This window comes from Mchenga conophoros, linkage group LG23 (assembly GCF_057382185.1).
Source record: "Mchenga conophoros isolate Kocher_MC1m ecotype Shallow Benthic linkage group LG23, M_conophoros_male_GT1.1, whole genome shotgun sequence".
Lineage (NCBI taxonomy): Eukaryota > Metazoa > Chordata > Actinopteri > Cichliformes > Cichlidae > Mchenga > Mchenga conophoros.
Genome location: NC_140547.1, coordinates 6,994,479 through 7,020,736, shown reverse-complemented (window position 1 = coordinate 7,020,736; position 26,258 = coordinate 6,994,479). Strand labels below are relative to the sequence as shown.

General features: G+C 42.6%; 1 protein-coding gene across 1 annotated transcript; it reads left to right on the top strand.

The window, feature by feature from the left end:
- On the top strand, positions 1–17,230 carry lrrc52 (leucine rich repeat containing 52). Its single transcript, XM_085265415.1, has 2 exons — positions 1–1,258; positions 15,949–17,230. Exons 1-2 carry the CDS (start codon positions 610–612, stop codon positions 16,287–16,289), a joined length of 990 nt encoding a protein of 329 aa, XP_085121541.1. The 5' UTR covers positions 1–609; the 3' UTR covers positions 16,290–17,230.
- Positions 17,231–26,258: the final 9,028 nt, after the last annotated feature.

Genomic DNA, 26,258 nt, shown 5'->3' with positions numbered 1-26,258 from the left:
TGAGCGCAGTGGAAGGACGCACTTTCAGTTGCACTCCTGAGGGAAAAACACGACTTGCCTGCTGGACGGTGGCGCACATCACTCAGACAAACACAGTCAAGGACACATGTGAGCCGAGTGCGTCTCCACGGAGAACATTTCGCGGACTCTGCGTTCAGGATTCAGGGATTTGTTTTAATTTAATTTAATTTTTTTTTTTTGCGTAAGTCATGGTATTTGTTTGGAAACTAAATAAACAATGCTCTCCGATGGAGTCGACTAATTCGCAAAGATGAGACTCGGAGGGGGCGATCGACAACATTCAATGGTTCTTTGGTCTCCTCAGGTGGGACAAAGTCCGATAAGCTGCACAAGTCTCACCCACTGAGCCTGAGAAGCGGTCACCTTCTGAAATGATGTCTGGTGGCGACGTGCGTGGTGCGCCAGCGTGCGTGTGAGTGACTGACCGATAGCCTTTCTGAGAAAGAGAGAAAGAGCCTGGATATAAACAGGAGCCGGGATTTCAGGCAGAGACAGCCAGATACTCACACCCATGCAGGATGCCCGGAGAGCGCCGGAGAGTCCTGGTCCAGCTCAGCCCGAGTTCATGACGCTCTGGGCGGCCTCGTCATGCGTCTCTTGCCCGAGCCCAGTGCTCAGTCCCTCCGACTCCTCTTCCTCTTTATCTTCGTGATGGGGGTGGCCCCTTCACCGGCTCTCACTGCCGGTTGCCCTGACAGATGCGTGTGCGACGACCAGCTGGTGGTCCAGTGCGCTGGCCAGGATCTTACCCAGTTTCCCAATGACCTCCCCCTGGCCACCCGGCAGCTCATAATCTCGAACAACCGCATCGGTGACCTACCGGCGCTGCAGCTCAACTACCTTTCCGATCTGGTCTATCTGGATTGTAGCAACAACTCACTGACAGAAATCTCCGAATCCACTTTCGGGAACTTGAGGAAACTCGCTTATCTGGACTTGTCATTCAACAACCTGCTGCAGATTGAGGACCGGACTTTCGGGCCCCTAGCGTCTCTGGTGATGCTCCGGCTGACGGATAACCCGAGTCTGGGGGAGATCCACCCGGATGCCTTTGCAGAGAACATGGCTCTGCAGGTGCTCGATGTGAGCCGGAACAACCTGACGACCCTCAACATTAGCAGCCTGATCGCTCTGCCTGCTCTGAGGTCTCTGGGGCTCAGCGGCAACCCATGGAGATGCGACTGTGACACAGAGGATCTCTGCCTTTGGCTGCAGATAGAGGGATACAAGTTCCAAGGTGAGGTTGTATGTATACACAAACGGGCATTTATGATGGTTTTAAACACTTAAAAAATGATAATGTATTTTTTACTTTTATATGGAACATAGCACAACACATAAATTGGTCCATATATGCATGTTTATTTTTCAGTTGGCAGCAGTCTTTTGTGAGGTGATCACTGTGCGTTTGGCTGCTCTTTCCTGGAAAAGAAACTACTCTTACTTTTAAGACCTAAAGGTTTCATCATTTGTGGATGGCTTAGCTCCTGATGATGGGCCACTTATTGCACTGTTGTTCTCCTTTTATTCTGATATGTATACACACATATTTCCAACCTCCCCCAGGTGTGCACAGATGCACAGTCAGATGCTCTTTCTCTTTCTGAAAAGCACACACTCACAGAGAGAGAGAGAGGCTCCAGAGCTAAGAGTTTGACCTCAGAGTCAAAGTAATCTGAAGATTTTGTTCCCCTGCTGATCTCTGCAACACAGTCCCTCCAAACTGCCCTTCACGTCTCAGTAATACCTTGAGTTTACCCCAACAAATAAGCAGCCTCGTGTTGTTCTTACCTGGAAGGCATCAGCAACTCGGCTGTAAAATCCCTTAAACACAGAGGAAGAATGACCCACGAAGAATTTGTGGACTTGTGACTTTCTCAGAGAGGACAAGCTCAGGTGATCTTTGCTCACAAAGGTTAATTGAGCTTAACTGTAAGCAGGTGAATTGGGTTATCGCTCGGGACAATGGATTGCTGTCTTACAGCTGGTGTTCATCCCATCAATGTCACCGCTTTGTTTATCTCAGTCCTGAAGGCAGAGATAATGCTAAGAGGATGATTGTGTCCTTTTGTACCTTTTTTTACTAACCTCTCCTGCTTGCGCACACACACACGCGCACACACACACACACACACACACACACACACACACACACACACACACACAGACTTTAATGAACACACATGCAAACAAAGTGCCCACTTGGGTGTACTGGAGCTCACATTGTTGGGCCCCTCAGTCCAGATGGTTAATGATGATGCTCCAAAAAATTGGCCTCCTGTGCTCTTACTAAGGACAACACGTACATGTGTGAAGCGTGTGTGTTTGTCTGTGAGAGAGAGAGTGACTCACCCCACTTGCCCCAAACGCAATTTCATTGTTCTTGACAATGACAATAAATAAATAAATACTAAAAATACTAAATACACTTAGTGTGGAAGCTAGAGGTTAAGGGGGACCCTCAGGCCAGGACCCATAGGAAATTGAAGTATTAAGGGACACAGAGCTTTAGAGGAAGGCCACATAAAGACAACAAGTACCCAAAGTTGTTATCCACCTTTAGACATGCAGTTACTAAGAAAATCAGAACACATTTTCTAACCCGAGAGCTTCTGAACTGTAAGTGACACAATCCAACACCCACAGCTGAGCCACTCTGCCTTAAAAACACTCACACCTGTAACAGTTAATAATTATGAAGTGACACTCATTCATCATCACACCGCTCTATAAAAGTTAGAAACGTGATCAGTGGAGTTCAGACTTTGTTCATTGAGAAACACATATCGCACACCCTCCATCGCTCAGGCTGACAAATCAAGTATGAACGTGGCATTCATAAACAAACACGTAACCAGTTTAACGAAGTGAACGGGGTCAAGCGAGCACGTGTGTGTGTTAGAGCATGTAGTTGTGTTTCTGTGGTCGTGAATGCCTCCTGATCAGACTGCAGGGCTGTGAGTCTAAAGCACAGAGACTCCAGCTGTCGCTACCTCTCAGTGTGAATATGAATCAGGTGCATGCAAGTGTGTATGCTTGTGAGAGTTCATCTTCAGACAGACACAATAACTAATTCAGGATTGTTTTCAGTTTTGCTGCTGATGATGTTTAAGGTTATAATACCTGGATTCAAACCAAATTTAGTTTGGTTTGATTGTTTTTGTGTTTCTGTTACAGATTTTGTGCTTTTTGTCGTTGTTAGGTATTTACATGCCCGTCATTTTTAAGAAAGTCACCCAGTTTTTCTTTTTGTTTGTGCTGGTTATGTGTGACTGACAAAGGCTGACATGACTTGACTCTGGCAGCCATAATAAAAGAGAGACAACAAGAGAGAGAGCAACAGAGTGATTGAACGAAGAGACACAAAGACAGAGTGGATGCGTTTCTTTAGTAAAGTCACGAAAAAAGCAAAAAGACAAACCGTCAGGAAAGTCTCTGTCACAGAGAACGAGTCTGAGCTAGAGGTGCAAGCAGTCGGGTTTTATGGTTGATGTTGTAAATTTCTTCCTGGTCAAGAAAGACTTCGAAAAAAAATGTTAGATAAAATGATATTTTCAGAAAGGGAAGCTTAATGTAATTGTGAAACAGCTGCTGTTATTAAAAAGGGTCTAAAATTAACCAAGAGAAAAGAAGTAAAGATACTTTTAGTTAATCATGTATAATATTTAGACTCTATATTGAAGGAGTTCTGTCATAATGGCGCTAGGCGTGGGGTTTGGCGCTGGGGGTTTCAGTTACAAGAGAACTGGAAGGAAGAAGACCAACAGCACCACCTGCAGATTTGCACCCCAGGAAATACTAATTTAATAAACCTTAATTATTTTGCAAATTGGTAGTTAAAGCACACAGACTCATTAGTGGCAAGGCAGAAGTGTGACAGATTAATTTCAATAGCTTATTTGACAAATCAGTCGCAGTGAGACACATTTGGTGAGTCGCTGGTTGCAACCCTGAGTGAGCCTTTCTCAGTGTAGATTGTCTCCGCAAGTGGCCCCCAGCTAGTTGTATTAATTAGTTATTTTTGCCTGGAGTGGTACTTTAATATGTTTTTTAGCTTTGTGACTGTAGTTGGCTTCTTTTATAAATATTATAATAAAGTAATATTTTAACAAATTTTGTGGGTTTTTGTGTGGTTTTTAACTTGTTTTCTTTTGTTGGAGCACTTATTTTTGAGTTATCGACTTGTACAAATAAAGTATTGAAATTCATCTGTCACACCTTTGCCTTGCCCGTAACAAGTCTGTGTGCTTTGGTTACTAATTGTTGATATAATTTGGGATTATTAGATTAATGTTTACTGAGCTGAAAAAATCCCCTGGTGGCGTTGTTGGTCTTCTTTCCTGCAGTTGTTTTGTAACTGCCCCCTGCCACAATGACAGACTTATCACTTAACTCAGCAGTTTCCTCAGCTCTGTGAAGCATTTTAGCATCTTTCAGCTATTTTGTTTTACATTCACTGATCACTTTATTAGGTGCACCTTGCTATTACTGCGTTGGACCACCTTACGTTTGCAAATATGCCGTACTTCTTCATGGGATAGATTCAACGAGGTGCTGGAAGCATTCCTGGGAGATTTTGGTCCATTTTGATATGACAGTGTCACACAGTTACTGCAGATTTGTCATGATAGTTGCACATTAATGCTGTCAATCTCCCGTTCCACCACATCCCAAAAGTGCTCTGTTGGATTGACATCTGGAAACTGTGGAGGTCATTTGAATATAGTGCATTGCCATGTTCAACAATCCATTTTGAAATGATTTGAACTTTGTGACATGGTGCATTTTTCTGCAGGAATCAGCCATCAGAACATAGGCACACTGTGGCAATAAAGAGATGGAGAGCAATGACTAGTCAGCAGCAATACTCAGGTAGGCTGTGGCAATGAAAGGATGCTGAGTTGGTACTAAAGGGGGGGGAAAGCGCGCCAAGAAGATCTCCCCAGCACTATTACACCACCAGCAGCCTGAACTGTTGAAACACGTCAAAACTAAGGCACGTGTTCATGTTTAGACTAAACTCTGACCCTACTGTCTGCAGGAGAAATTGAGTTATCAAACCAGGCATTTTCTAATTTTCTATTGCCCAATTTCGGTGAGTCGTGATGTCAATCATAGCCTCAGATTTCTGTTCTTAGATGATAGGCACGCCACCCAGTGTGGTCTTCTGCTGCTTCGAGGTCTGAAGTGCATTCCTCAGTTGTTGCAGGTGGTTATTTAAGATATTGTTCTCATGCTATAAACAGCAGTCTGTTCGTTCTCCTCTCGCTGGATATTTTCTCATTTTCAGGCCATTCTCTCGAAGCCCTAGAGATGGCTGTGTGGGGTAATGCCTGGAGATCAGTTTCAGTTCATTTTGCAGCAGTGAGTTGTAGAGAACCTGATATTTATAGAGCAAATGAATAAATCAGAGCTGAAAGGAAAAACAGTAAATGTCAGACTATCAGTAATCAGGTGGACAAGCGTGCAACTCCAATGTAAAAACAGCCAGTTGTTCGCTAATATGTTAGCCACATTCATCTAACAAAGCCACTTCTGGCATGTGTAAGCTGCACCCAAGAGAAAAAAATAATAAATGCAGTTTTAGGGAGAAACATGATATTCATGGAGAGAAAAATAACCTCAGTTTGTTACTTTGTTGTGTCGTGCACATAAAACGCTGTAGTGCGGAGACATTTGTCAGTCATGGACATAACTTCTTACATTACAGGCAAACTTCTCAGCAATAATAATAACTCATTCACTTTGCTGCACTTCACAGTGTGTCGGGTGTTGATTTTCTGCTTTTGGGACATGTGCTGTCTAATGATGCTGATGTTCACACGCCACGGTTTGCATGAAGTATTACATCCAGCAAAGAGGAAATGGGATTTTTTTCTGTTTATCTGTCAGTTTCACTAAAAGTGGAGTCTGGCTTAACATAGAAATTATTTAGATGTGGATACGGAAACTTTTTTACAGCTGCAAGACAGGGCAAGGTGCGAGAATATCCAAATCTTTGCAACCACGTATCAAACTGAAAAAACATAAAACAGAGCGATCACCTTGCTGCTCTGAAGAAGATATCAGAGAATAACCTGGATCCATGGACTTAATTCAGTTGAAGGTGTGCCGTCTCGGACTAGTCTTGTTTGTCATGGCAATAAATCAACAAGAAAAAGGTACGTTCAGGAAGATTTTTATATAACATTGTCTGTTTGGTCATGCGTTCCAACAACTCTGACTTACCTGTCATGCTCTGATCTCCATTCTCTATTATGAGTTGTCAGTACTCAGGGAATGTACTTTCCCTTGTCATAATAACATTTCAGCTTGTTAAATGCCTTGCTGTACTCACTGTAGGGTGATATTTGACAAGTGTCTCAGCTAAATACACAGACTTTGAGTGGCTTGTCCTGCCTTCGGGCTGGCAGAGCTTGTAGTGTTATGACTCCAGTGTTGGGGAAAGTATTTTCTGGCTGCTCATCAGTCCCCTGGATGCCTGGGAGCCCAGAGGCAAAGAGCCAAGGCAGGGGGGCCACGCATGGGGCAAGAGTTAAATATTTATAAAATGAAAAAGACAAACAGAGGTCAGCCAGTTTAAAGATGTCACAGTGAAAGAAAGACATTAGGTTTCTCAGAAATTGCACCTGATTTTGACTTTAATGAAAGCGAATCTTTAATTACTGAAGAAATTAGATGAGATGAGAAGAGAGAGAACAGCTGAAGTAACACAGGAAAAGAAGAGAGGACAAAATGAGAAAGGACAGAAAGGGATAATAAATCGGGCAAAGAGATTAAAATGAACTTTGGGTACAGCAAGGAGAAATAAAACAAAAAAACAAAAACACACAGACTATTGAGGACTTACCAATCATCTATGCCCCAGATCTGTCACTCAAACCCATTAAAACATTCATTATGACAAGGAGGCATCGATTCAATTTAATACAGGTAGATGATGCATTATTTATCAGCTGGAACCATTCCTCAGACCCATCTGGTGCAGAGAGGCATATCAAATTCAACTGGTCTCCTTCAATAGTGTAGCCTCTATGTATTTTTATGTCTCTGTGCATTTTACTGTGTGAGCTCGAACGCAGGATTGGTGTGATGCTTGTGTGGGTGTGTTTGTGATGTGATCACCTGAGGCACAGAAGGGAGATAGCACAGGTGTGTGAGTTCATGCGCATGACTGCGTTTACATGCTGCACGTATGTGCACGTGCGTGTGGCAAACCAAGCATGTAAGCCAAGAGAATGAAATTGGAAAAGAGAGCGGAGAGTGTGAAGATGACGGAGCAAAAAATAAAAAAAACTCAGGGAAATAGGAGGATGTAGAAGATGAGGGAAACGGGGCTGAAGAGGAGAACAAATGCAAACGTGCTAGAGCGGGAATGAAAAGTGGAAGGTGATAAAGAGGGGGGCAGTGACAAGAGATAGAGGAAAGAGAAGAGAGATGGAGCTGCTGCTATCTGACCTTCACTCTCTCTCTCTTTACTCATTCTCTGCCAAAGGAAGAAGGGATCATATGGAGAAATGATAGATAGGAGGATGGTGGTAATCTGACTAATGCCATATTTGAGAAGAGTGTGAAGGCGTGTGTTATTCAGCCCTAGATGATGTGATGGAGAAAAGGTCAACTATTCTTAGTCTTCTTTGCCTTCCCCAGTATGATGCATTTAGCTGGCTAAACGGTGAGATATCCGAGCTTCGCCGTGAGGGGAGGGCCCCCAGAATGTCTTATGCTGGATTTTGTAGGCTTGTAATGAGCATGACTGGGAAAATTTGGAGATTTAAATATGTCTAGGCATTTTAGGTAAAGCAGTAAAAATCAAGTCTCCGTTTTCTAAATGGAAATTATAATGTATGCATCGTTCCTTATGTCTTATCTCGTGTAACTGTTATTTAAAGTACAGCAGAGTCTAAAGTCTTGATCCACCCCTCGTTTTTAAATATTTTCCTTTCAATGAGCCAGACTATCTCAAGCAATAGATCTCCAGGCTTTTTGAAGGGTTTTTCTTTCAAAATTGACTGACCAATTTCAGAAGAATGTTTTTTCTTTCCTTTTGCAACTTAACATCAACCTATGAATCATTCAACAATAAAAATGGGCCTACCTCATGAGCCAGTGTTGTGTCTACACAGTAGCAAATAACCTGTATTGAATTGTATCTGTAGGGACTTTATTATTTGCAGCCTGTTGCAAAAATACATTATTTGTTCCTTTTAAAAATACCAAAGAAAACACAAGCATACATTTATATTTTTCCACCAACAAGGTGATCCCGATAGAGCTATGTGAAAGGACCCAGAACGACTCAGATATGGCTGCTCTCAAAACTTTTATTTATTGTGCACTTTATTGTGTCTCTCTGTCACCTCGAACTCTGCTGCTGTCAGCTGCTTCAATCGCCTGCCTCCTTCCTCCGATCCTGCCGGCTACTGAAATAGGGAAGTCATCCACCACAGCTCCATCTTTATGGAGGTGCTTTCCAATACAGAACAAGCCAACTTTAGTAATTTCCATAGACTGTGAATGAAAGGTGGACATAGCCATACAGTGTGTGCAAAGCCCTTTTTCTGAACCCTTGATGTGACCCTTTTGATACCAGATATCTACAGCGCAGTATGGATCTTTAACATGCTTCTTGTCAGTACTGGGGCCCGTGATTTACAAAATTAACATAATTTTATATTCAGAAAGACTTAAAGTTAGTGAGTGGTGCCATAAAATCACTGAAGCAGTGGGGTGGTTTTCTCTTAGACTTCTATACAATGTGATTTAACAGATGTCTACTCTACTAATCATTAGAAAGAATTCAGGTTTTACGCCAAGATGGCGTTACTTTACAGAACCTATGCACACTCTATGATGTTGCCTCTGAGTACAAATCTGAGACATCAAAACAACACTGGTGAATTGCAGTGATGGTTCCGGAACAATTTTATTATCATAATATACAAATAACACAACAAATAACACAGTGATATCTGATAGTAAATCTGCAGGTTTTGCAGTATGGTCTAATTTTCACAAATCCCTGAATGAATGATAGTATGTATTAAGGACATTATTGTCCACTGTAATCTTATTGATTCATAAATAATTCTTCAAATTCTGTTCTTAGTACTCTTCCTCCACCTGGAGGTCAGAGGTCATAAAGGCAACAGAGAAGAATGGGTTGTCAGAGACGTATCATCAGGGTAGCTGATTAAAGGCTTCAGTCAAGGTGTCTGGTTGAATAGTGGCCTCCACTAAGCGTGTAAACACACAGAAATATGTAAAACAGACTTAAGTTAATTCTCTGTGATTGAAGGTATTAGAGGCTGCTCGTATCTACGGCTTCCACATGTACAGGACCAAAACTGTACTAATTACCATGTGCACTGGCGTAATTAATCTGTTTATAAATAGCTCCGCTCCTGTTTCACAGGATAGCATCTCTGCCCCTGCAGGGTAATAGCTCAGAGATCTGATCATACATGTGTGTAATGTGAACATACTGTAAATGCACACATGAGCTTAAAATGCAGACCTGCATCTTAAGGTCCTTTAAACTACAGGCCTCTCTTGTTTTGTGTGCATTCACAAAAAAGAAAAAGAAAAAAAAAAGCAGTTGTTATTCCGCTGCTCGTTGCCGTCTTATGCGAGTGAGCATCAGAGACTAGTGAACAAGTTAGAGTGAAGTCAACGAGTCAACAGCATTTTTCAGCAGCATCTCATCCCCACATTAGCAACACCTCTGGGGAAGCAATGAGCCCGCTTTCCTGTCAACACCGAGCCTGGAATCTACCCAGCTGATGATTAGACACTGAGACTGTATCACCCAGGCTCAGTGACTGACACTCACAAACACTCATGACCTCTGATTACAGATGCATATGCACACACATACACTGCTTATAGTCACTGGATTGCTATATTGTGCACTCTTTCAAATAAAACAGGAAGTCTTAGTTCCCATTCACAATTCCTGGAAAGTTCTGCTTGATCTGAGGCTTTTAGAGAGGTGCTTACTCGTGTCTTGGGCTTGTGTGCCTTTATATCCGCTTGTCTATTTTAAAAAGTAAGGTGTTACATGATTGACTGCTTATGTTTATTTCCTCCTGTGATATTTTTTATCCTTATAAGCACTGGCCAGGTGTCAGTGAGCTGCAGGGATTTGTGTCCGGTCATTAGCACACTGACATAACACGGTGACATTATGGCATGCACAGCAGACATAATTGGGTAAAAGGTACAAAAAAACAGGCAGGTGTACACCATGCAGGAAACCAAGAACCAGACAGCAATAACATTTTACCGACTGCATATTGCAGAATCTAAGTGTAGGGCAATATGAAACCACCTGGTTCAGGCCACACTACGTCATAATGAGTGTGTATGCCTTGCCCTGCAGCTTGTTTAAGGTGTGTTTGAAAAATGGGGAAACTGCAGTGCAGTGAGCATGCAAACTGTCAATTTTTCGAGGCTGCAGTAACTGTCCTGAAACTGCTGGAATTAGACTGCACTCAAACTACTCTGCAGGAACAAATAGCGCAGGCACACATCTCTTTATCTTTGTGCTCCACACTCGCTCTCTGCTCTCTCCGAGCCTTTCTCATGCACATCCACACAGTCCTTAACCTGAAAATACCCCTGGTTTAGCTCTCGGGGTATTTGTTTCATTTTGCAGAATTGTATAAGAGCTGCACCTACTGAGAAGTTTTAATGAGACAATGAGCAGGTTAACTGCACAGGCAAATGGAAAGAAGAGCAAATGTTAGCACAAGTTTGCAAGTAACACCCTTTTATACACATTTAAGTTTTCAAAAAGGTGTGCTTAAAATGAATTAGCACCTGTACTGAATGGGTACTATAACTGGACATTTAATGAAACAGTCTTCAGATTAGATATTAACCGGAGAGAATGGCTACAATGCCTAAAATGCTGGACTTTAAACAAGAAAATAACAGTTTTAACTACATTCACCAAAAGTACCAGTGCATATCTTATTAAAGACAAAATTCAGTGAAAAATAGCGACTGTGAAAAACAGGGACAACTACTGAAAATGTCAAGGGCATGCTGCCAGAGTGATGGCTGAGTGATGGGATGAGTGAGAAAACAGTGAGTGACAAGGAAACAGACGGTGAAGAGAGACTGAACACAGAGTGAATCATCCAGGCTGCCACCTTTTCCTGTATTCTGCAGTAATACTCACATTATTTTCTCTTATCTGGGATTGGAAGCGGCAGTGAATTATCTCCAAAGCGTAGCCACAAGTGTGCAGGATAAATGTATTTGTGGGCGGGAATTCAGACGTCTTCCTGTTGAACGACACAGAACCAACTGGTAAATGGCCTGTATTTGTATAGTGCTTTACTGGTCCCTAAGGACCCCAAAGCGCTTTACACAACCAGTCATCCACCCATTCACACATTGGTGATGGCAAGCTACATTGTAGCCACAGCCAACCTGGGGCGCACCGACAGAGGCCTTCTCCTGTAATCCGTTCCTATTACCCGTTGTATTCTAAAAGTTATTTCCTTATTACTCCCTTCCCTCCACCTGTGGCTTATCCTTTTTCTCTCCTCGTCTGTGTTTAGCCATTACTCGATCTTATCGTGTTCATCTCCTGCATGCCTCTCATCCATTTGGGGATCCTCTGCATTTTTATTTATCTCATTGTTTACTTATTTGACTCACTGCTCGACTTTGGTAAATCCTGCTCAACTCTGCAGTGCTTTTTGTGGTCATGTTCTTCCAAAATTTGCATTAAATTTACACCTTTCTTGTTTAACATCAGGCTTTGTGTGTGCTTTTGACAGAAGCCCTTACACATGACACCTGCCCAGCTCACACCATGTTACAGTCTAAAACTCTTAACTCTTTAGATTAAATACAACAGGCTACATACACTCGCTGGTCACTTTACACCCATGATGCACATCTCCTATTAGTCTATTGGATTGATATCTGATTATTGTGGGCTAATTTTCATGTTCAGAAACCAGTTTGAGATGATTGAACTTTGTGACATGGAGGGTTTTTCTGCTGGAAGAAGCCACTGGTGCGGTCATAAATAGATCAGGAGTCTCTTTAATTATTTGACAGATTCATTATAATCTGGGTGTTACAAGGGCATACAGCCAGTTTGTGGGAGTCAAAATTCTGGCTAGGTCATAGGGGATCAAATATTTACTTCACTCAATAACCTGCAAATTAATTTTTAACTTTTATGTTTTTTCTTCAAGGGCAGCACGGTGGCACGGTGGTTAGCACTGTTGCCACACAGCAAGAAGGTCCTGAGTTCAATTCCACCATCAGGCCGGGGTCTTTCTGTGTGGAGTTTGCATGTTCTCCCCGTGTCTGCGTGGGTTCCCTCCGGGTACTCCGGCTTCCTCCCACCGTCCAAAGACATGCAGTTTGTGGGGATAGGTTAATTGGATAATCCAAATTGCCACTAGGTGTGAATGTGAGTGCGAATGGTTGTCTGTCCTTGTGTGTTAGCCCTGCAACAGACTGGCGACCTGTCCAGGGTGTACCCCGCCTCTCGCCCTATGACAGCTGGGATAGGCTCCAGCGCCCCCTGCGACCCTGAAAAGGATAAGCGGTAGCGAATGGATGGATGTTTTTTCTTTTGACTTTTTTGGTTGATATTTTGCCTCTCTCCATTAAAAGTACCATGCAGCCAAGAACTGTGACCAGAGTTTGAATTGTTACAAGACACATGAAATGTTGACGGAAGAAGAACAAACGAGACCGCAATACCCCGAGGGACCTGTTTGCTGTTGTGAGTCTGCACAGCCTCTGATTGCACCTCACTGTTCCAGCATCCGGTTACGAATGTTACATTGCAAGAGAGAAAAGAAAACACCTCACTGCATATACGCAGGAAAACAAATCCTCACACCAGCCTCGAGGCAACATTGGCAAGGTAATGAGACAGAGCAGACCAGCTAGCTGTGCCAGAAACAGTGGAAGACGATGACAGAGGGACAGCCACGAACAGTGAAGACACATAAGGAAGTTTAGTGCAGTTTTCCAACATATGAAGACCTTTCAACATAAATAAGGTAACATGGCTAAAAGATTAGTGACAAGCAGATTAAAATAATAAAATAAAAACAGAACTGACCTTCCATACTTCCTCCACAGATTATTTTGTCCTGAGCTGTCCTCAGGCTCCTGCTGCAGCCCTTCCAACGATACTAAGAGGCAGAATTTCTCAAGCATGTCTTGGGTCTTCTCCCAGTTAGAAATGCCTGAAAAACCTTACTTAGTAGATATCGGGATCCCAAAGGGTAGTCAGACCTTTATCCATGGAGCTCGGCTGGATGCAGCCCAAACAAGTGGGTCCATCGCCTGTAGATGTGCCATTGTGGCCTGCTGCATTGTGGCTTGGGCAGCAGTTAAAGGAGGCAGCAATGGTGATCTTATCCCTTGGGTTCACAGACAGCCTATTTAAGGCCTATATAGATTTTGTATTGTAATAGTGAATTACTGAATGACATCAAAAATCCTTTGCAACAAACAAAGGCCATGATTCATTTCAATCAGGTGTCGCCTTTAGTGTCTTAGTGGAGAACAATCCTCGAAGAGCCAGTAAAGTCTTGTTTGGGTGGGTTTAAAGAGCCCTGTCCCTGCTTTCTCCAGGACTTTCTGATAACTAATTTCCACAAAGGAGAAATATAAAAGAATTTCTTCATTACATTCAGGAATGCGCCTGTTTTACTTTCACATTTCCAGCAGTAAATTTCATCCGTCGGTCCAATTTTGGCCTATTAACTTACAGACACTCTAAGGTTAATGCCATTTACAAAACTACCAGTGCGGTAAAATACAAACAGCATAATTTCTGTGTCTAATAATAAAGTATATAATCTTGCCCTTTGTGTTGCCCACTGAACACTCGGCATTAACCACTGTATTTGTCCCCTCTCAGTATTCTCTCCCAGCTTTTTAAATCAGGTCTCTTTTTCATGCCGATCACTTCTACGATTACTTCTAAAAGGGAAGCGAGCAGAGACAAGAGAGGGGCGATGTAAAATCTCTGTGCGTCTATTTTCTGATTGACTGTCAAAGATGGATAAAGAAAAAAGGTGTTACATGCAGAATATGTTCCAGTTTATCCTCAGTTGTTTATTTGCCACTGAAAAATTGTGCACCTCTGACAACTAATCCTGTTTTATGGTGTTAAATACTAACTCAGTGACCTCATACTCTCAGCACTCACATGGACAGCTGTTAAAAAGAAAAAACATCAAAGCTATTTGGTTACAGAAGAATACCAATCCATCACTTGACACATGCAGCAGACTTGACACAACATCAGCTCAACTCTTCTTCTCAAGAGTGGGAGAAAGCCCCCGGGGAGGTGATAAGCAACGCTGTATTGATCAAAAACATAAAACCACTGCAGATATATGTGTTGTGAAAGTTCTCCCGAGCAGGTTTGGGAAACCTTTTTCAAAACACCAAGTTTGCTTTGTTTGATTCCACTTTTCTTACCACCAGTATAATGTGTCTCGTGGTTATCTTGGGCAGAATAAAACACTTTAGGTTTGAGGTTCATTTGGGCGTCCTTCTAGTTCTTACTTCAAACTGCTGCTTCTGCAAATCCCTGGCAAGTAGATCATATCCAGTCATTCTGTTCCCATTGCTCATTTCCATGTCCAGACCTTTGGCTTCATTGGTAGATGACTGCAGTTTAATTAACACTGTTAACAGCAATAATACATCAGAGGAATGGAGCGCCAGAGACTTCGCTCATATTCTATGGTCTGTCTATCTTGTGATTCCTATTTAGTGTGTGCATACACTCTTTCTCTGTGCATTTGTTTGCATTTTTTTTCCTCCGTCCCTGTTTTGTGCCGTTATCTTTCTCTCGGTTTTTAAAAGTGCTCATCTCGATTTGTCCGTCTATCTCTTTTTCGGTCTCTCATCTCTCTCGTTTTCCCCCAGCTTGGAATAAAGAAAAAGAAAAAGCAAAACAAACACACAAGCTCGTTCCCTTTATGTAGACAAATGCAATCAAGCATGCAGGGAGGGTGGGAATGAAGAAGCATGGGAATTAGCCGTGCTTCTAAAGTAAGATGAACTGATAGGAAACAGCGCATACTGTTCTTGTTTCTGATTACACTACTAGATGCATGCAGAGCGAGTCCCTCTACCCTCCATCCTCTCTCTTGTTAGCGCTGTGTTCATATTAATTGATATACACGAGGGTACTGTATATGCTAATGCAAATTCACTGTAGCAGAATGAACTGATTCAAGGAGGCTAGGACAAGCACGGACAAAGAGATTGGGACCTATCTGGCTTCAGTAGTTGACCCTAACCTTTGACCTCTCTTTTGTTAAATCTCAAACCCCATAAATAAGTCATTTACTGTTTTAAAAGTGTCAGTGTTTCTGCTTTACTGTGTGGATGACAGTTACTCCGGCTGATTATCATTTTCCCATTACGAGCAGCAGATGTTTTGTCAGAGAAAACACTCCTTATCTTCTCACCAGTGCATAGTGATTTGCTGGTGTATAATGATGTACACGAGCGTAGGGGAGCGTTTATGTGCCCCAGGCTTGCAGTCAAGTCACCTTTCCTTGCATACATGTGCATGAGTATGTGTGCAGCGTAATAATGATCCCGTGCCCTAGACACCAAAGACCCCCATTACTCAGAGGAAATCTGTTGTGTCTCTCGGGATCCTTTATCACAAAGGTTATCAGTGCATTTTTAAAAGCTGTTTGTTTGGATCCTGGCGTTTGATGTTTGCATACCTTTTTCTCCTGAGTAATTACATTTTTTCCCCTTTTCTCTCCCGATACTCTGCCCTTCATCCTCAACCACACACTGATTATTCTCTGCCACTGCTCTCTTTTATGATATGTCTTTCCTCATTAATCTCCTCTCTCATTACTCCTCCACTCTCTTTTTTCTTTTTCTTTCTCTCCTCACCTCCAGATGAGGGCCAGACAGTTTGCCACAACCCTCCGGAGCTGGCTGGCCAGCGGTTGGCGGAGGTCGGCATGCAGTTGCGGGCAGATTGCCACCAAGGCCTGGGCTACTGGGACTACCTCTTCTTCATCGCCATCGGCTTTGTCATCTTCTCGGCCGGTACGGTGTCGGCTTGGGTGATGGGCGTGCTAATGGTGCTGTACGAACGCTACAGCAAGCGAAAGAGCGAGGAACTGGACAGCGATGACGAGGACGAAAGGGGAGGGATGGGTGGAGGTGGGGGAGGTGGAGGGGGAGGTGGGAACCAGGGGAATGGTGATCTGAGCAAGCCTGGCATGCAAGTGTGACAGACTGATGTGAAACAACATTGGAAGAGGAAGAAAGAAAAGACAGAGAGGAGCAACTTGAAGTGATGAGAGGAGTCTGAGACCAAAGGCTCTGCTATGAACTAAGATCTGCCTGTCTCTCTTTGTTACAGATTTAGATATTGCAATATGCTCCTTAACATATAAGAAAGTGAGTGTGTATGCGTGCGTGTCTGCGCGCGCGTGTGTGAGTGTGTGTCTGCGAGAGAGAAAGAGAGACAGACAGAGACAGCAATAAGGATGACTATGCCTTCACTTCAGGAGAAACAGAATGACCTCTGAGATTATTGAGAGCAATAACCCCCCCACCACCACCACCACCACACACACACACACACACACACACACATACAAACAAACATACACACACACTTTGCACAGATAGTCTACGGAGCTGCTGGTTTCTCTGAGTGGGTGGATGTACCTTTATACTATATGTAAAGTACTCTTCAGTAACACCCAGTAAAACAAGACACGTGAGTGACGCATTCAAACACACACACACACACACACACACACACACACACACACACACACACACACACACACACACACACACACACACACACACACACACACACACAGTATAATCATACAAAATACATAAGAAGGTACTGGGAGTCACAACGAGAGCTTTGCCTTATCTCCAAAGTTAAGGGGGGATCTAGTTTCGTATTTAAATGTGATTTTCCTGAAAGCCTTAAGGCAACTCACTTGAAATATTCTACAGTCACCGCTGTTTCCTATAGACAGAATATGTCCACAGAGAACAAACACATTTTGGGTCATAACAGATCGAACAATGTCAGAGACTGTCAAAATAATGTGAATGTACAAAAAAAGAACAAAGAGGTGGTCCAACTAAGCTTGCCGTGTTACTCTTAACATTAAAAGGCACCCTGTGGAGCTGTCTAAGTGGTAAATGGTGCTATGGAGCAACATTTTCTTTGGGGCGTTTGTCAGTTTTGCTGTACTGACTGACAGGTTTCTAGTTATCAATGCATGCCGATGTCTTAAGTCGGCAGGTATTTATATAAGTATTTATATAAGCCTAGAGGATAGATGCAAATGAATTTATTTGAATGTAAAAAAACAACTCCCTTTGTTGACAAGAAAACTGCACAGGGTGCCTTTACAAAGCAACTTAACACCAGCTGAAAATCAGACTTTGTGGTTACTATATCCAGACAGTAATGCAAATTTGTTGCACACTTTTTTCCTGAATTCCTGACCAGAGACCTTTTGGAGTGTTGGGACCAAAAATGTCTGCAAGAATCTGAAACACTTGTGACATCTTGAGAATGAGTTTCCACAACATATCCTTGATGTTGACCTAAAGAAAAGAAAAGAAAAGAAAAGACAGATTAAAAGATGTTAAAGTGAAATCACACAAGCTGTAAAAGACAGAACAGTTTTGACCCTTTTAAAAAGTACTACTCAAACATTCTGGGAAATGTGCTGAATTAATGGTGTTAATTTCACCTATTTATTTAAAGGTAGCTACAGTTTCCCCAGTATTTCACAAAAATCTGATGTTGTCATTTCCTGCTGTTTCTTACTAGAGCGGATGGTTCACTCGACATTTAAAGACGTGCTTTTACGTGCCGTTGCCCCAACGTCTCCAACTCAGATAGGGGCCGTGCAGAACAGTGACTGAGGTGCTTTTCAGCCTGATGTTAAGTTGCTCCCAAAGCTCGTTTCTCTGTAATAACAGATAGGAGAAGTCTACCTATAGTGACACTAAGTGACTGTCAAATCTCATGTTTACTATGTGTATGTCTGACTTCATGTTTCTGTGTGCACAGTACATGGTTTGCCACACCGTGGGTCGCGCTGCAGTAGTTGCTTGCCGTAGTCTCCATCTTGCTATTGTGCTTGTGGGAGAAGTTTGTCTTTCTCTTTGTGGCAGGATGCCTGTTGTGAAAGTCAGACAGTGTTTGTCAGGCTTTCACCCAGGAAGTCTGTAGTTTGAGCCAAGTATTCAATTATTATTTTAAACTTAAAGTCAAAGTTTAATTAGTTGCATTTGAGAAAAGATGCTTTTGGTGGTTAAAGTACACATTGCCACAACATTAGCCACTTCTTAAGCTGTTTTCACACATGCACTGCAGCCCTCAGTTTTAACCCTGTCACATCAATCACTATACGCTAACTTGTGTGTCTGTGTGATGTCCAATTGCACACGTGAGAAAAGCGTAGGCAACTGCACGGTGAATTGACCGCGAGCAAGTTGATCTGCTGCTTCGTGCACGCTCTACCCTCATAGCACTTAAGGCTAATCTGCACAGAGTATTCCTCTGTAGTAAGAATTATTTCCTACATGTAAGAAAAGGCAGCTTTGGACAATGTCCCGACCTGATTCTGTGTGTGCACGTGTGAAAATGGCTTTTGAAAGCCCTGAAGCCAAACTTCTCCCGTGCTCTGTAGTTGTAGAAGTGGGGCAGGTTCATGGTGGCTGCACATGAAGACAGCACCAGGGTGGTTGACTCAGTTGTACATCCACGGATGACTCTGCTTTATGTGGCTAGACATATCACTTAGTTGACCCCATATCACGTACGCAGATGGGCTGCAGCCTATAACCCGACTGTCAGAATAGAAGTGTGCCTCTGGAGCAGTAGTAGTAGTAATATTACTGTTTGTGTTCATGTATGCGTAACTGTATGTGTTTAAGTGGGGTAGAGCGATCATAGAGCATCTCTGTTAGCAGCGTGGATGAGAGATTCATGAGCACAGACAGGTCCAAACCGATTCCTCCTTCATCCTGATCCGCTTCCACCCTGTCTGTCAGAGACTGGATAGGCGGTTAGTGATAATAAAACTTTAGATAGAGGTGGGGTTGAGCAAGAGCGGGGTCACCATCTGAAGCAGGAATTCATCCTGACTGATGTATTTAGCAGCTGTATTGAAAGACTGATTGATAGCCAGGCTTTTATTGATGTTGTGGGCTAAGTGGATCCAATAGCCCGGGATGAATGGGCACAGTTAAATGATGAATCTCCAGAGGGTTTGGCAGAATGTACACGTGTGCGTCACTGTGTGAGTGTGTGAAAGAGTGCATGTTTATGTTTTTTTTTGTGGCTTGGTTTATGATCATAACAGTATATCCTAATGTGGGTGCAGATGAGCGACAACAGCTTTTTCATTTGTTTATTTATTTTTTTACAATGAGAGGTGAACTTCCAATGAAAATTTGTCACATCTTCACAGACACGCTTCCTCCCTCAGTCAATCACAGGAAGCTGCTCACCCTCCCATTTAAACACACACACATGCGCACACATAAATCTTCCTACATGCACAATAAATCTCAAGGGCATCACTAAAGTCAGAGCAGCAAGCCTGAGAACATTAACACTCCTGCTTTGGTCTCTCTTACTATGCATCACTACATCCTCTTATCCTTCCCCTTCATTCTCAATCCGACACTGTCATCAGCTCTCACATGACGCCAGCACACAAAGACACACGGATACACCTGGATCTATAATTTATCTGCTAAATCTTTAGGCTGTCAGTGCAGATTTTAAAAGGACCTGTGGAAGGCTGGTATCTATGTTTCATCACATTCATAAAAAGGCATGTGACCTACCATGGCATGACCTCGCAACCTATACCTAAACTTGCAGACAGCACTTTCTGTTTGGTGCGTACATCTGTTTTGCTGGGCTGATTGTCAGTTTTATGCTGCTGACAAATATAGAGCTGTTTAGCGGACAGAAAATGTGAGTCCTTTATCAGCACTAGGTCAGAGGAGAGGGGAGTCAGTCAGTGTGCCAAAAGGTGAGGCGCTATACTGGTGTGAAGTCGTCACAGGGCAGAGCACAGGACAGGGTAAAAATATCACTGATCTAAGAGGGCTTCTGTTTTGTGCACACATGTGAGCACCATCAGATTGTGTAATTAGCTGAGAGGCGAATGGAAGTTTAAAATGTTTGGTAGGAAGCTACTTTGGCTTATGAATCTCATCTTAAAGTCACTAATGCATCTAATGAATGAGCATGAATTTGTGGAAAGGAGTTGGAAACAATTTAATATATTATTACTGATAAAATCACTGCAGTGGACTCTGTTCTGGGTGTAGCTGATCAAAGCAAGCGAGGAAAGAGAGGAGGGGGCTTCTTTGTAACTTCTCCCCTCCTCTCGTCATGTTTTTACACATAATAATAATAATAATAATAATAAACTTTATTTATAAAGCACACTAAAAAACCAAGGGTATACCAAGGTGCTTGACAAAAAATAAAATAGGAAAAAGGAGATGCACACAATTATAAAACCTTGACAATCATAATATATAAAAGTAGTTAACAAGCATAACGGATAAAAATGTACCAACGCACACCAAATGTTAACTAGGTGGAAAAGCAAGATTAAATAAATAAGTCTTCAGCCGTGATTTAAACAGTGGCATAGAGTCAGACACCCGGATAGGGCAGCTACAGCAAACGCACGGTCGCTGCGAGATTTCAGCCGAGAACAAGGTTGCTACAGAAGAAGTTGGGTAGCAGATCTAAGTGAGTGCACTGACAGGAGCGTGTAACCTAAGAAGCTCACTGAGGTAGCTCGGCGCCAAATTATTAATAATATTGTAAGTGAAAAGTAGTATTTTAAATTGAATACGGTATTTAACTGGCAGCCAGTGCAAGCCAGCAAGAACAGGAGTGATGGAAGAAAACTTCCTGCTACCTGTCAAAAGGCGTGCCGCCGCATTCTGGACAGTCTGCAATCTAACAAGAAGGGAGGAGGAAAGGCCAATGTAAAGAGAATTGCAATAGTCCAACCTGGAAGTCACGAATGCGTGAATAAGTTTTTCCAGGTCATTGTGCGGGATATAGCGCTTTGCCTTAGAAATGAGGCGCAGCTGATTAAAACTAGACCTCACAACAGCAGACACTTGCTTGTCAAATTTAAACGAGCTATCCAGCAATATGCCCAAATTACTGGCATAATCAGAAGGGGAGCTAGCAAAAGGCATCAGAGCAGCACACAATTGGTCGCGGGGGATTTTACTATCGAACACCACGATCTCCGTTTTCTTTTCGTTCAGGACGAGAGAATTACTCTTGAACCAATCTTTAACCTCACGCATGCATTCACGAAAATAGTGAAAAGACATAGGTAGATCGTCAGTAATCTCAAAATAAATCTGTATATCATCAGCATAGCAATGAAAGGCAACATTATACTTCTCAAAAATTGCTCCAAGAGGGAGCAGATATAGTGAAAAGAGAATAGGGCCTAATACAGATCCTTGAGGCACACCACAGCGTACAGGTACCGAGGAAGATGAGAAGTTGCCCAAATTAACCGAGAAAGACCTGTCAGCAAGATAAGATTTAAACCAGTTGAGGGCAGTGCCTCTTATACCCACAGTATGCTCAAGTCTTAGTAGAAGAATGTTATGATCGACCATATCAAAAGCAAAGGAAAGGTCCAATAAAACCAGGACCACAGAGCGTCCAGAGTCAGTGCTTACAAGAAGGTCATTGAGAACTCTAAGCAAGGCCGTTTCAGTGCTATGCCGTGGCTTAAAGGCAGACTGAAATTTCTCTGCAATGTTGTTCGCGTCTAAATACGCCTGAAGCTGAGAAAGAACTTGTCGCTCCAGGATCTTGGACAGAAACGGTAGCTTAGAGATTGGTCTATAGTTCAAAAGATCATAACAATCAAGATTCTTTTTTTTCAGAATAGGCTGGACTACAGCATGCTTAAAGTTTTTAATTTTATTGTTATTGTTAAGCACTTTGTGCAGCATCGGCTGTTGGAAATGTGCTATATAAATAAATCTGACCTTGACCTTGACCTTAAAGGCCAGTGGGACAGATCCAGAGAGTAGAGAAAAATTCATTAAGAACAGAATGCTCGGTCCAATTACATCAAAGCAGCCCTTAACAATGCGTGATGGGAGAATATCAAACACAGCATTGGTGTTTTTCAGTTAATCAACCAGCTGCTTCAGAGTCGAAAGTAACACGGGCTCAAATTGATGAAAAGTTGAATTTACACTCAGAGGAAAAGACGGGATAAGAGGCAGACGAAGAGGAAAGCTTAAGGGATGAAACCTTATCTAAAGAAAGAATTTAAAAACGCTCACAAAGAGCTTGTGAATACAGTAAAGGCATATCAGGACAGGGATTAACAACAGAATTAAAAATTTTAAATAGCATACGGGGGTTGTGACCATTAGCCAAAATGACTTTGGAAAGAAAAGATGCCTTAGCCATTCTAGCAGCAGTTTGAAACTGTGCGCGGCTAGTCCGTAACATGTCATAAGAAACCTGAAGTTTATCTTTTTTCCACCTCCTCTCATCACGGCGACAAACACGTCGTAAAGCACGTGTAGTGTCATTTAGCCAGCAATGAGAGTAGGTTCTAGGGCGCTTCATTTTGATGGGAGCAACAGAATCAAGAATAGAAGAACAAAAAGATAACAGGATATTAGCACAACCATCAACCGAGCAGAAAGAACAGTCGTCAGGTACAGCCAAATCAGGGGTAGATGAAAATAATGATAACAAAATATCAGCACAACCATCAGATGAGCGAACTGAGCAGCAGTCAGGAATCATAAACGCCAAATCTAAAAAAGACACAGCAAACTTTGACACAGCTTCAGAGCTGAGTACGCGTAGCGGACGAGAAAGAGCTCCAGGCTGCGGTCCAGCGGCAGATAAGCCAATATCAAAGGAAATAGGAAAATGATCTGGAATCCCAGCGTCATTTATATCCTTAATACAGATATCCAGGCCATACGTAAAGACCAAGTCCAAAATATGGCCTTTAACGTGGGTTGGTTCATTTAACCACTGAAGGAGGTTAAAAGAGTCCATTAAAGCAAGAAAGTCTTTAGCAAGCAGGTCGAAACCCAAGAAGTCGGCAAAGTCCGAGATAAAACAAAAATAAAAATATTTGGGTGGTCGATAGACCAACACACACAAAGTGGTCGTGGAAGCAGTCATCTCCAATAACTGAATTTCAAAACTAGCAAAGTTAGGCGAGGAAAGTCGCCGAACATTATATACGTTTTTAAAAACTGAGGCTAAACCACTTCCCCTACCAGAAAGCCTCGGTGAACTAAAAAAGGCACAGTCCAAAGGAAGAAGTTCAGAGAAAGGAATGAGCTCACCAGGGCGAATCCAGGTTTCTGTAAGGAATAAAACATCAAGGCCGCTAGTAGAGAAGAAGTCATTGTAGCGTGTGAGGATGTATCTCTGTGTGTGGCTGGAAAATTCACAAGTTAATGCCTGAGAAAGCAGCGTTGGTGTGCTGTTTAGAAGTCAGAGGTGCTGTGATGGCTTGCTGTTGAAGCTGCAGATTGCAGATGTCCTCGAAGGCGACAGCACAGTCCCCAGTGTACGTGTGTGTGTGTGTGTGGGGGGGGGGGGGGGGGGTCTGATTTAGATTCTGACAGACCTGCTGATATACTGTGTATCATGTTTTTTAGTTCCTTTGCCATTTCTTTTAGATTTTTCTTTAGTTTTGTACATCATGGATCATAAGCAATAAAGAACTTAAGGATGAAGTCTGGATGAAAAGTAGTTTTCTAAGATTTTACTTGTTAATACTGGAAAAATGACTTGAATTCTTGTCTTATATGAATAAAAACTACTCAGTTAAAAACTGTAAGATTTTTTTAATACCACAATAGTGGAGATCTTTTGTTTAACAGCGCTGAGTCCTGGATCCAGTGCACCTTTGCTGGATGTTTGCAGTATAACATAGTTCTGTTACTGATTTTCATAGCACCACCACCACATTCTTTATTATTGGCATTTTTATAGCACTCTCAATTTGGTTTACTTGTATTGTTTTTAATATTTCTGGCATATTCTGCCATTTATTAACTGAAATGTCCTGTCTGCTTTTAAAGCATTAAGAGGAAATTGTTTATGCATGTATACCAGTGTTTCCAATAATGTGGCACTGATATCAGCTGGCTTCTTTTTCAAATTCTCTGCAGTCGCTCTTCGGTTGTATTTCACAGAAAGCCCTAACGAAATCCCTACAGCCCCACCTGTGGGTGGTGGGTGCACAGCAGGGCAGATGCATGCAGTTGCTTTGGGTTGCTTGGGAGTAAGGCCCAGCCACCAGACCCTCACCCTCAATTCCCTACCCCATGCCTGGCTCCAGACCGGAACCACAGTGACTCTATTCTGTGCAGCGGGTCACTCTTGAATCCTCACCCAGAACCAGTTTGCCTTGGGAGATCCGACCAGGGGCAGATTGACCCACACAACATATCTCCTGTGATCACTGGACATGCAAATCCCTCCACCACGTTAACGTGATGATTCAAGGAGGGGACTGCATATTTAGAAGGTAGCAAACTGGCAACCATATGTTAGCCTACCATGGTTTGCTATTTTACTTCTTAACTATTATTTAGAAAATTAATAACACGTTGTATTCAAAGTGAAACTAGCAACTGAGACCATTATCTCATCAGGACAGTCAATAAGGTCACAAATCAAGTTAGCAGTATGTTCATTTCCTCATAAAAGTTGGCCCTGCCGGCCATTTAGAGAAAAAAACAGGTTCTCGTCCACATTGGCTTTACTTTTGGAGGCTAATTCTTTGCTATGCGTATGGTTTATGAATGAGCAATCTGGGAACCCACTGGCTAGTCTGATTAATTAGCATCTGGAGACGATGCCATGCAGCAATTCTGGGCTTATACTGAAGCCAGTAAAGATCTGTTCCAAGATTTCCTGTTCCGGGCATCGTTTATGAATGCAGGTAAATTAGAAAAGGATGATGAGAAAAAAAATCAGTGTCAGACAATAGCTGATGGCTTTTTAGATTGCATTTCAGCATGCCATACCTCTTTTAATCTACACAAAAACGGTTCACTTGCATACATATTGGGAAGTTCTTTACCAAAACTCTGCAGATTTGGCATATTCATGCTCAGATATCTGTTTATGGAGATTAATGACAAAGTAGCAACTCAAGCTGTTACTACAATAATAACCACACAAGTTATTAAATCTACTATGAGTGAAATCCCGAAGGTTCTCACTTTAAACTGTGTAGTCGTGCTCTGGTACTGATGCGCAGGTGTGTGCTTTTGCTGCAATTGCCTGTGGGAACATAGATAGCTCAGTGAGGTTGGAAAGAGCAATCTTAGATTCAGTCTCTCGCTCTCTCACACACACACTGAGGGAAAAATAGAAATAGTCCATTCTCATAAATCTGAGCAATATTTGGCTCCATTTCCTATATATTAGACACAGTCCGTCTGTCTGTCATGTGTGCCTCTAGAGAATTTAGAGACTGCACGCCACACACATACACACTGCACAGTGGCAATGGGATAGCATCAGGGGCTTAGAGCAGGAAGCAGAGGCTCACAGATGACTTTGATGAATGCACGTATGAATGTTTTTTCTCCCCTCTCTTGCCTGACAACTTTTCTTTCTCCTCTTTATCTGTCCTCACACCCTGCTCCCACCTGCTTGGCTCGGAGCACCCCACCCTTCCACTTTCCCTTTCTTTCCACTCCCTCCTCCCTTCACTTCAGTTGTGCTGCCAACTGCTCAGCCGCTCCACTCACACCACTGGCAGAGAGCGAGCCCTAATCCCTCACACGGCCCTCAAAACTGTGCCTGCTGGATCTCAGAGCTTTGGCGCTTCTAAAAGCTTTCCATGAGAGAGACAGGAAGGATTGCGGGCTGACAAATGGACAAAGAAAGACCGACAGGCTTGCAAACAGACGGACAGAAATGGCAATTTTATACAATACTAAGAACACAAAACCCCAGAAGCACAACAGCAATGCAAGAGCCAAAACATTTTGTGTTCACACAACCATTACTGTGTGCGTTTGCATGCGTGTGGGTGGGTGTGCGCTTTAGTTTGTGTGTTCAGTCTGATCTGATCCCGTTATTTCTCTGAGGGTGAAGTTAGAGTGCAAGCATGAAGCACAGAGACCATCTAATGCAATAAGTC